General features: G+C 43.9%; 1 protein-coding gene across 5 annotated transcripts in view; it reads left to right on the top strand.

Moving 5' to 3' along the window:
* Nucleotides 1-12,155, top strand: part of MACROD2 (mono-ADP ribosylhydrolase 2) — a 997,146-nt gene that overhangs the window by 966,277 nt on the left and 18,714 nt on the right. For all 5 annotated transcript variants that reach the window (XM_077926445.1, XM_077926442.1, XM_077926444.1 and 2 more), the window contains one exon: nucleotides 11,785-11,871. In XM_077926445.1, the coding sequence (XP_077782571.1) occupies nucleotides 11,785-11,871 (87 nt within the window). The remainder of the gene's footprint in view (nucleotides 1-11,784; nucleotides 11,872-12,155) is intronic.

The following is a 12,155-nucleotide window of genomic DNA, read 5'->3' as shown; positions in this document are numbered from 1 at the left end:
TAAATGGGGTAACTGTGCCCCTGAAGGACCAGGTGCGCAGCCTGGGAGTCATTTTGGACTCACAGCTGTCCATGGAGGCGCAGGTCAATTCTGTGTCCAGGGCAGCTGTCTACCAACTCCATCTGGTACACCAGCTGAGACCCTACCTGCCTGCAGACTGTCTCGCCATAGTGCTGCATGCTCTGATTATCTCCCGCTTGGACTACTGCAATGTGCTCTACGTGGGGCTACCTTTGAATTTGACCCGGAAACAGCAACTAATCCGGAATGCAGCAGCTAGACTGGTGACTGGGAGTGGCCACCAAAACCACATAACACTGGTCCTGAAAGACCTACATTGACTCCCAGTATGTCTCCAAGCACAATTCAAAGTGTTGGTGCTGACCTTTAAAGCCCTAAACGGCCTCGGCCCAGTATACCTGAAGGAGTGTTTCCACCCCCATTGTTCAGCCCGGGCACTGAGGTTCAGCTCCGAACTCCTTCTGGCGGTTCCCTGTCTGCGAGCAGTGAGGTTACAGGGAACCAGGCAGAGGGCCTTCTCGGTAGTGGCGCCCACCCTGTGGAACGCCCTCCCATCAGATGTCAAGGAAATAAACAACTATCTGACTTTTAGAAGACATCTGAATACAGGCCTATTTAGGGAAGTTTTTAACGTTTGATGTTTTATTGTGTTTTTAATATTCTGTTGGGAGCCACCCAGAGTGGCAACCCATTTACACACGTTCAATATGTGAACAACTATGCATCACATCAAGCCTAGAAGTAACCTGAAAACATCACAAAAAGGGGCATGATGGGGTGTTTGGAATATTAGTAATAAGAATAAACCACAAGTGCAGAGAAAAAGAACCAAGTGTTGACAAGTGTTATGAAAAAGAACCAATAGAAACTGAAGTGATATAGTGGGTATTCTATATTGGGTAACCCCTCCATCTCATTCCAAAGAACAAATATTGACTGCAGATTACATTTAGTGAGGAGGGAGCTTAACCATGAGCCTGGTTTTAGGCAACATATTTAAGCCAAACCTTGCATTAGCTCAGTGAGGTGGGGGGGGGGAGAGACTAGGAAGGAGCAAAGCAGCAGTCCCAGCAAACTGTGTAAACAGGGCCATTGTGGTTTTGTCCCCATTTCTGAAATCCAGAGGATTGAGAATTCTGGATAAGAGAGGGAAAGTGGGTTTAGTATTTGAACTAACTGTGATTGGCTTCCATGTACTTCAGCACCTTGCCTAAATTGCGTCCTCCTAAACCACAGGGACGCGGGTGGCGCTGTGGGTAAAACCTCAGTGCCTAGGACTTGCCGATCGCATGGTCGGCGGTTCGAATCCCCGTGGCAGGGTGAGCTCCTGTCTTTCGGTCCCAGCTCCTGCCCACCTAGCAGTTCAAAAGCACCCTTAAGTGCAACTAGATAAATAGGGACCGCTTTATAGCGGGAAGGTAAACGGCGTTTCCGTGTGCGGCTCTGGCTCGCCAGAGCAGCTTCGTCACGCTGGCCACGTGACCCGGAAGTGTCTCCGGACAGCGCTGGCCCCCAGCCTCTTAAGTGAGATGGGCGCACAACCCTAGAGTCAGACACGACTGGCCCGTACGGGCAGGGGTACCCTTACCTTTACCTAAACCACAGAGCCTAGGACTTGCTGATCAGAAGGTCGGCAGTTTGAATCCCTGTGACGGGGTGAGCTCCTGTTGCTTGGTCCCTGCTCCTGCCAACCTAGCAGTTCGAAAGCACGTCAAAGTGCAAGTAGATAAATAGGTACCTCTCCGGCAGGAAGGTAAATGGCATTTCTGTGCGCTGCTCTGGTTCGCGGCTTAGTCATGCGGCTTAGTCATGCTGGCCACATGACCTGGCCAGAAAAGCGAGATGAGCGCTGCAACCCCAGAGTTGGCCACGACTGGACCTAATGGTCAGGGGTCCCTTTACCCTTTACCTTTTCAGATAGGAAGCTATCCATTCACCTGCAAGCCTAACGTCCATCACTGTAGAGAATGATAAAACTAGATATCCTAATAGATGTATCCAGCACCATGAGAGTTAACATACTATTTAAATATTAAAGAACTGCTTTGTGAATGCCTCTATTCTTGACAAACTATGCATGGCTCCAAAAGCAGCACTCAGCTGCTCCAGAGGCAGGCAAGCTTATGTCATAGCAAGTTCAAATTCCTTTCAAAGCTGCATCCTTTCCTTTCCTTTTTCATCCTACTCTCCCCAAATGCCAAGTTTTTGATCAAGGTAGAATATTCCCAATTAGCATACTGAAACTTTTTGTTGGTAAGGAAGCTCCATTCAGTTGCCATATGTAAATATACGCTCATTTTGTCGCTTAAAAATGTTCTTTTGCAGGCAGCCGAGTGCTAGTGAATGCTAATAAGATAGCATTTGCTCATTGATTCGAAGGAAGGAAGGCACTAGCTTGCCCTCAGGCTCACAGTGCCTGTTAAAGTAAGGCTGATAATGGTTATAAAGGCATTCAGTAAGAATTAGAATTGGGGCCTCTGACATTCTCATCAGCAAGGGACGCATCAGTAGGAGTCAGGCTAAGCAATATCCCTTTTGTCTGAACTTCTACCTCTGAGCTGCCGCGCATTTACAATGCTGCTGAAAACACAGCACCAAACAATGCACACGGAGGCTTGACATTAATATTAGCAGGCATCCACCGGTGACTTGACTGAAAAAATATCCTTCAATTCTGACAACCTACAATTGTGAGAGAAGCGAAACCAGACTTGGCAGGGAAGCAAGTCAGCATAGCTGGGGGTTAGGACAACGTGGTGTGGTTATTCCCCGCCAGTGACAAATTACCAAGTGAGGAATAGCGGGGAAACATTCAGTGCTCTGCCTAATCAGGAGAAACAAATTCAAGATGCAGTTTTGTTTGTAATCGGAAGGGTCTAGGCGCATTGGGCTAAAAAGCTAGAGCACATATGTGTCTGTTGCTTCCTGTCCACTGGGCAATTAAGTGGTGGGATCTGCTTCGGATTGCTTTGACTTGCAACAGCCCAGCGGCATCAGGCTCCTCAGTGTGGCTGCACTGACTAGAGCAGGGGTCTGCAACCTTTAAGACAAAAAGAGCCACTTGGACCCGTTTCCGAAGAAAAAACAACAACTGGGAGCCGCAAAACCATTGCGACATTTAAAACAAATATATCTCCGGAGCCACGATCTGACAGCGGGCGCGAAGGTGACGCCGGGACGGTGCGTGACTAACGCACGCACCGCCCCCATGCGACGTCATAGCCAGTACAGTGCCCGCCACAGTGAGGAGTGTCGGGGCACACAATGTGCCTCCTCCCCTCGCTAGTATCCTCCCCGGAGCCGCGGCAAAGATGTAAAGGAGCCACATGCGGCTCCGGAGCCGCGGGTTGCAGACCCCTGGACTAGAGGTTACCCCCTTGTGTGGGATACAGGGGCTGCTGAGGCAATCGAAAACACATCTGTGGTGCTGCTGCGTCATGCAACTGAGCCAAAAGTTATTTCATAAACAAAGCATGTACAACAACTGCTCCATTCTAGGACCGGGCCAAATATTCTCCCCCCGGCTTCCTGTTTCTTATGCTATTAAGACTACATCTCCCCCAAAACAGTGATTCATCTCTACTGTATACAAATGCTATTATGCTTAGAAATACAGTGGTACCTCGGGTTAAATACTTAATTCGTTCCGGAGGTCCGTTCTTAACCTGAAACTGTTCTTAACCTGAGGTACCACTTTAGCTAATGGGGCCTCCTGCTGCCACCGCACCGCCAGAGCATGATTTCTGTTCTCATCCTGAAGCAAAGTTCTTAACCCGAGGTACTATTTCTGGGTTAGCGGAGTCTGTAACCTGAAGCGTATGTAACCTGAAGCGTATGTAACCCGAGGTACCACTGTACAACATGTGTTGGGATGCAACTCAGCTTCCACTGGGGGCATATGTGCTTGCATGGGACAGAGGACAGAGAGAAAAGAATCTCCAAGTTTCCTAAAATGTCCTTTCTCACTGAACCTGCGCTGACCTTCTCTCAGGTAGTAGTCTCTTAGGGTTGATGGCCTCATTTTCTACTTCGTGATTTTTTATTCTCACTTTGGGGAAGGAGTCATCTTTTGTGGCCCTTCTGCTGAGATGCAAGAACAAACGTGGACCAAGGCATCTCCACCTTACTTAGAGAGAACTAGAGAGCTTTCCTATCAAGCATGTCTTTCCTGAAATAAACACAGGTTTCTCTCAACTCAGACTCTCAGGGCAAAGTGTGCTCCTCCAACAGGGATTCAGTGCTAAGTTCAACTGCTGCTGAGCGTTTTAACTCCAAACATCAACAGAATATACCCATGGGGACTTGGGGAGCAGGCCCTGAACTTAATATACTCCTTATTTTTTTCATCTTTCACCACAGAGAAAACTGAATACCAAGCTTGGAGACCCTACGTTAAGCTACTTAATTTTGCAGGATCAGGAGCGATCCCATGTTCATATAAAAGATGAGAAAAATAAGGAACGAAGTGTGTCAACCCCTTCCAATCTCTTCCCTCTTAATGCAATCTTAGAATGGGGGATAAGGATCAAATTCAAAGTGAAGTAATTAATCACCTTTGGGAATGTAGGTAAATTCATTGCTACTCTCAGCAAGTATTTCACTGATCTAACATTACAATCAGGCAAGTTGTTTCTTATTTCCAGTGTGAAAGGCCCCAAGAGGTGCCCAGTTCATCCGTACCTGCAAGATGCCAACACATGGTATAAATTCACTCTGGTATGAATCCCATAGACAAAAAGTTGCCCAAAGCCCTCTATATGACCCGTAACAACAACCAGTTGGCAGGCATATGGTGTGGGGTCTTTTCAGTGGTGGCCCCACAATTGTGCAATTTGATTCCAAGATTAGGCAAAGTGCACCCCTTGATACTTTTAAATGGGTATTAAAGACCCAGTTTTTTCATTGTGGGCTTTAAGGCTTAATTATAACCTGGGCTGTAGATACAGCATGGTGATTATTAAAATAATGCAGAGCTTTTATTACTATATGGCTTACGGTATATTAGCTTTTAATACTGTTGTGAAGGAAATGGACCCTTCATATTGTATTGGCTATTTCTGGATACATAGTTTATTATATGCTTTGAAAGACATCATTCGCTTGAAAGGTGGTCTATAAGTAATTCATTAACATAACATAAACTATTAGCAATGTCTTCTGGGTCTTCTTGCATTATCTCTTTTTAAAGTGTTACATTCAGATTTTCTGGTACCTACAGTGTGATCAATAGCAATTTGACAGAGTGCAGAAGAATCAGATATTTTTAAGGTTGTTTTTTTTAAAAAAAAATGTTCCAATTGATTAATGAATGAATGAATGAAAGTACAGCATAGTTGAAGGTTTTCTATGGCTAGTCACAACAAATTTCTTATCTGCATCATGCCTTGTAAATTTATTCACTATATGGATTTTGCAGTGTTGGACGATTCACACTTATCTGTGGATCTTGGTCTGCATAAGAAGAATACCTGGGAGTAAATACCACTGAATTCAGTATGTCTTCCTTCTGCATAGATATATATATAGGGTTGCACCGTTAATATCATTCAGGGAATTGCTTATCTCCCTTTCTCTCTCTTTTTAAATTTATCCAGGCAATCGACTAGGTGTCATATTGCATATTTACAAAAGTAAAAACAATAACAATAAAAACTGTCACCCAGATGTTTAAAAACTATTATTCAGGTTGGTGAAAGAAAGTATTTTTAAAAGTTCAACTTTTCACTAGGATTTTACTTTCTGAACATTTGCTGTATGCAGAGCTAAAAGCTCAATAATATTTGCAACAGAGTCCAGTCCTTTCATGTAATTTAGAGAAGACTTGCCTGGTTCCTTTGTTACATATCTTTACGTGACAGGCAAAAACATTCCTCTTCTCCCAAGCCTTTGGATAATTAAACAATTTAAACGGTATGGGGCGTATTGTTTTTGTTTGCTGCTATGTTATGTATTTTTGTATTTTAAACTGCCCTATGATGCTCAGATGAGGGTGATATAGAAATTTAGTAAATAATAATCATAACAATAGAGAATTCAGTGGGACCTAGTTAAGTATATATAGGATTACAGCCATAGAAACTTACTTTGGGGCAATTGAAATTTATTATTTGCCCCGTGAACAAAATCTAAGGTGTGTATGCATTGATTTTCAGCACAATCCTAACTATGCATACTCAGAAGTAAGTCCTCTTGAATATAATGGGACTTACTCCCAGGTAAGTGGGTTTAGGACTGCAGATAGCTATTACTGTGCATATGGGTGTTGGTGTTGTTTGTTGGTTATTTGTATGTGTGGGGGATATGGTTAAATGCTTTATTTAAAAAATAGGATGCCCTAGATTCTCAGCAAATCTTTGCAGGATTTATTTTAAAACCTGTCTGGAAGCAATTTTGTGCACTATCCTAGCCGCCTCCTCATACTGCATGGCTGGCTTTGAGTACTGATTTTCTAGAAATATCACCCACCTAGGAAGTTTTATGATAATCAAGGCTGTCAGTAATGCAATTGGAAATGGTAATTGAAAGTGGTATCTTGCAAACTGTATTCCGGTATCTCTCATCTCCTAGCGGGGTGGCCCTGAAATGTGCATCTTGTTTGTGTTCCAAGCAGTAGCAATCAAGATTGAAAAGGGGAGAGAGAGAGAAAGAAGAAAAAAATTGAATAAAAATGCTTGTAAAGGCACTTCTTGTTTTGATCAGATTCTGCTGTTTATGTGGAATGGACTCATTTCTCTGCGGCACACAGTTTTATTGCCCAGCAGGAAAAAAGTGCTTTGGGATAATACCTGTTTCACATGCATGTCAGAATAACAAATGCTTCTGTTTTCGCCCTTCTACACACGCACACACTGGGCAAGGCAGAAGGAGCAAAAGGGAGATTAATATAAATGGAGATCCAGTGTCATGGAAAGCCTGCTGATCTTATGGCCAGTGCTTCCTTTTCCTGCCACCCACAGCAAATGATTTTGCTTTGATTCACTTGCAACTTCTCCGTGTGGCAAGTCCTCACATCACTTCTCATAATGACACTTTGTCATTCACAAAGCAAATATGACTGTCCTGATAGTCTCTGTTATACAAGCGGTCATTCGGGCCAAATAACAGCATTTCCTTTGTGTGGCTGTTGCTTATGCTGGCAGTAGTACAGAATGAATCACAAGCATACTTTCCAACATTTCTCTGACGAAAATAGGGATGTGCTATCTATTATTATTAATAATAATATTTATAATCCCACCCATCTGACTGGGTTGCCCTATCCACTCTGGGTGGCCTCCAACATACAGTGGTACCTCGGATTAAGTACTTAATTCATTCCGGAGGTCCGTACTTAATCTGAAACTGTTCTTAACCTGAAGCACCACTTTAGCTAATGGGGCCGGAGCACAATTTCTGTTCTCATCTTGAAGCAAAGTTCTTAACCTGAAGCACTATTTCTGGGTTAGCGGAGTCTGTAACCTGAAGCGTATGTAACCTGAAGCGTATGTAACCCGAGGTACCACTGTATATAGAAACATAATAAAACATTAAAAATTGGAAAAAACTTACCTATACAGGGCTGCCTTCAGATGTCTTCTAAAGGTTGTATAGTTACTTGACTCTGGGTTCGCATAATTCCATAACCTCCAACATTTCTGCGATGAAAATAGGGACGTCTTAAGGAAAAAGAGGACATTCTGGGATCAAATCAGAAACCAGGATGGTTTCTGTAAATCTGGAAAATAGGGGCAGCTAAAGGACTGCAAATCTCTCCAGTTTTCCTCCTCCTCCTGGGTTTTCAGAAGGATGGAAAATAGGGGCACTTGGAGGGTCTGCACAAGAAAGAATGCTATACATTTCAGATGCTGAATGCCATTCTGCGTTGGCACCCACCATGCTGTATCATATCCCAACAGCACAATCCTAACCATATCTACTCAACCCTATTGAATTCAATGGGGCTGCTAGGTAAATGGGGTGAAGAATGCAGCCTTAGTTATTCAGAGGTGTTCCTTTCCTTGAACTATTTTCTAGCACAGTGCCAGTGAAATGCTTGTACCAGTTCTTCTACCTAGAGAAGCAGAAGCTTCATGTACACAGATGAGCAGCTTCAATGACACCTATTCAGGAGTGCGCCTGCAGCTATGAACCTTCCATCATTAATACATTTGCTTTGTTTGACCTAATTTAACCTGAATCATATAATTATTTACATAGAGTAATACAAATATTCATAAGGAGAAACCGGTGAATTCAACAGACTTCAAAAATAAGCAGGCCTAATAAAATCACCAAAATATGATATTTATTTTTTCTTTCGGAAGATTTATAGACCGCTTAATCAAAACACACACAGAATTCCCCTTTACATACCATCCTTCTGAAAACCCAGGAGGAGGGGGAAAACTGGAGAGATTTGCAGTCCTTTAGTTGCTCCCCTCAAGAGTCCCCGATGGCAGATGGCATGGAAGAATGAGGGGGGCAGGTGCACAGGGGAGAGGTTGACTGCAGATGGGGGCACACCTCTGTATGTGCCTTCTTACCCCTCAACCTCTGATATTAATGAAATTGTGGGTATGTGCTCCTTTTGGTGTCCCCACATCCTACCTGATTTTTTTCCTGTTTGTAAGCACAAAATAGGACGCAGGTGGCACTGTGGTCTAAACCACTGAACTCCTTGGGCTTGCCGATCAGAAGGTTGGCAGTTCGAATCCCTGTGACGGGGTGATCTCCCGTTGCTCTGTCCCAGCTCCTGTCAACCTAGCAGTTCGAAAGCACACCAGTGCAAGTAGATAAATAGGTACCGCTCCAGCAGGAAGGTTTCCGTGCGCTGCTCTGGTTCGCCAGAAGCTGCTCAGTCATGCTGGCCACATGACCCGGAAAGCTGTCTATGGACAAATGCTGGCTCCCTCGGCCTGTAAAGCAAGATGAGCGCCACAACCCCCGAGTCGTCTGCAACTGGACTTAACTGTCAGGGGTCCTTTACCTTTTTTTTAGCACAAAAAAATAGGCAAGATAGGATGCCAACAGAGTGGATGCTGCCCGCTGATTAACACAATAGGTGAACTATGACAGTCCCTCTCGCCCAGTGGTAGCTGGCATACCGGCAGTAACAACAACATTTATGTGCCGCACCTCACAACCATTGGCTCTATCCAAGCATCTTGCTGCTACCTGGGTCACAAGTGAATGAAGCAGAAGAAAAGTTCATTTGGTTGAAGAGAAGCCAGTCACGCTGACTAGCTAATGGGCAATCTTGAGGCAATGCTTATGAACTTCACATGAGCCTCTTTAGTCCTGACAACATCAGCACGCCTAGATATCCCTGAACGGGAGCGAAATTGGGGAGCGGAGGCGCTTACCTGTCACATCATGCCAAGTTTGCTTGGTTAACAGGCAGCATCTCAAAGAAAGCTGCCACAGAACTGTGAGGCATCAGCTGTCAGGGAGGGATGTGGTGTGGATATTTATCATATATCCCAAACATACGTACGTTAGATATTTGAGGGAGCCTCAGTAGCAAACGTCTAAAACCTGACAGCTCCCCCCTGCCCCACTGCAAGATGGTTATTTTTATAAAGCACTTCTAAGCATTCTTTTCCTGAGCTTTTAAATATGTATAAAGAAACTGAGCACTTTCATATTTTTGTATTATTTTCGGTCATGGCCAATTAATAGTTTCATACTAATCAAACCACTTCAGTGGTTTTCACATCAGCTAGAGAATTTATGTCACAAAGGTAACTAACAAATATACATATATCTTAAAAACCAATGAAAAGTCAGTGGGTGATTTTATATGTGTGCTTGAACTTGACAGATCCTTTAGAAAATTTACAGATGATTCAACAATAGAGTGACACAGTTGTATCTGTCAAGTGTGAACGACAGTGATGAGTCAAGTGCTTGGGAAGTTTAGGCCCATTGGTGTCTAACAAACACCAAGGGAAAACCTCCTTTGCTCTACAGAATTCTCAGGAGAAGTCTTGAAATTTTAACATGCATGCCAAGTTGTCATTCCAGAAGTTCACTGACAGGGAAAGTCTGAACACAAAGATGTTTATATGCAATTTAGCAGGGGGTCGAGAAGAAGAACAATAATAATAATAAAAAAACAAGATGAAGGAAGGAATATGTTACAAAAATAAAATCACTGCAAGATTTCTAAAAAATATATTAAAAAATCAGAGAATTTCAGGATTTTGTTGCTGCTGTCTCAAGTTTATTTATTAGAAGACTACTAATAATGAGATTAGAGGGACACGGGTGGTGTTGTGGGTTAAATCACAGAGCCTAGGACTTGCCAATCAGAAGGTCGGCGTTCGAATCCCCGCAACGGGGTGAGCTCCCGTTGCTCGGTCCCAGCTCCTGCCAACCTAGCAGTTCGAAAGCACGTCAAAAGTAGATAAATAGGTACCGCTCCAGTGGGAAGGTAAACGGCGTTTCCGTGTACTGCTCTGGTTCGCCAGAAGTGCCTTAATCATCATGGCCACATGACCTGGAGGCTGTACGCTGGCTCCCTCAGCCAATAAAGCGAGATGAGCGCCACAACCCCAGTCGGCCACGACTGGACCTAGCGGTCAGGGGTCCCTTTACCTTAATAATGAGATTGCTCTGACTCAAAACCTAATGCCTTAACTCTGAAGGTATGTTGTATGGACCAGGCAGTCCTGGTTTCAAATTCCTATGCAGTCCTGAAGTTCCCTGAGTGACCTTGGGTCAATCATTCCCATGGCTTCACCTCCTTCACAGTGTTGTTAGCAAGATAAAATTGAATTGGTGGATGAGAAAACAGTGTGCACTTCACTGAGTTCCTTGGAGCAAAGGGGTTGGGTGTCTTTTTTAATGACAGAATTGTATCATATATTTTGACTCTGTCCCCTACCCCAGAGATGCTCTCCATTGTCTCTCAAGACAGGTGGATCCCAACAACCAACAAAAGCTTGCTGCCATTGAGTTGAGTGACCCTGAGCAATTTTTCTCTCCCACCTGTAGAAAAGATAGATGATTTGTGCTTAAGGTGTTACGTTTTGAAATGCTCAGTCTCCCCAAATTCTGCTGATTGCCTAGCAGCCAATTGCTTGATTTCTATAACTCAGCCACAGGGTAGGCATCACAAGCATTATAGTTGCCCCAAAATACGGAAGTGCCATCATGGAAATTAGCTAACAATTGGTCTCTCAGAAATCCTGACTGGTGGAAATCTGAAAGAACAGAGTATAAAACAGAAAAGGGCCCTTTTCCTGTATGTTTCAAATTTAGCATTGTTGGGAGTTTCACTCGGAGCTCCCAGCCGGCCTCAAGGCGCCAAAAAAATAAAAATCTGGAGTGCCTGCCATCTACATTTTCCGAAATTTAAATTCTAGTCTCTGTATGAGTGCTCAGTGTGCAGGCTCTCCAAGAGCATCAGTTTTAACTCTGTCCCTTAGAGGAAAGGTTTAAATATGTGATTAGGGGCCCATCCCATACTATATTTTCTTCAGAAAGGATCAGAGAAGAGAAAGTCAGGCCGCCCAGAGGAAAGTCCATACTGCACCATAGGTTTTAACACTCCCACTTAACAAAAGTGCACAATCCTGAAACAGCTTTGAAGTAATTCTTTTTTTAAAAAGCCATGCCTCCCTCGCTATCGCTACCTTTGCCCTTTCTCTGAATGGCTACCACTATCGTAACATTCATAAAGCTGTGTTATGACTAGAAAATAATGGACACTCCGTCTGTGAATGATACATTAATCAACTCTGCATGTTGTCTCCCCCCCCCCCCCTTTTGTCATTTCTAAAGGAGCAGGAGAAGAGAAAGGGAAACATACTGCAGAGCCGGTGCAACCCGAAGGTCCGTGTGATACAGAAAACATTTCAAGTAATGACAGTAAGTTTCCAAATAGCTTTGCTGTTGCCAGATAAATGGCACATTCAGACGAGTGAAGGCTGCATTACAGTTCACCCTTTGATGCGCAGGTAGAATGTGATATCATCAAGTCTTCAAAGGTAGCCTCCTAAAAGCCTGGGTTGTGCAACGGCTTGGCAGCACTAATTGCTAGCCACAAGGAATGCTGCACTGCCATCAGTTACGCAACTGTAATTTCAATGGGACTTAATGCATGACCAATCAAGCCTAGGATTGTAGCTCTGACATGCCCATGCCAAGAACTC

The sequence above is a fragment of the Podarcis muralis genome, chromosome 3, assembly GCF_964188315.1.
Source record: "Podarcis muralis chromosome 3, rPodMur119.hap1.1, whole genome shotgun sequence".
Classification (NCBI taxonomy): domain Eukaryota; kingdom Metazoa; phylum Chordata; class Lepidosauria; order Squamata; family Lacertidae; genus Podarcis; species Podarcis muralis.
The sequence above is the reverse complement of the archived record's forward strand: the minus strand, read 5'-3'. Positions and strand labels throughout refer to the sequence as shown.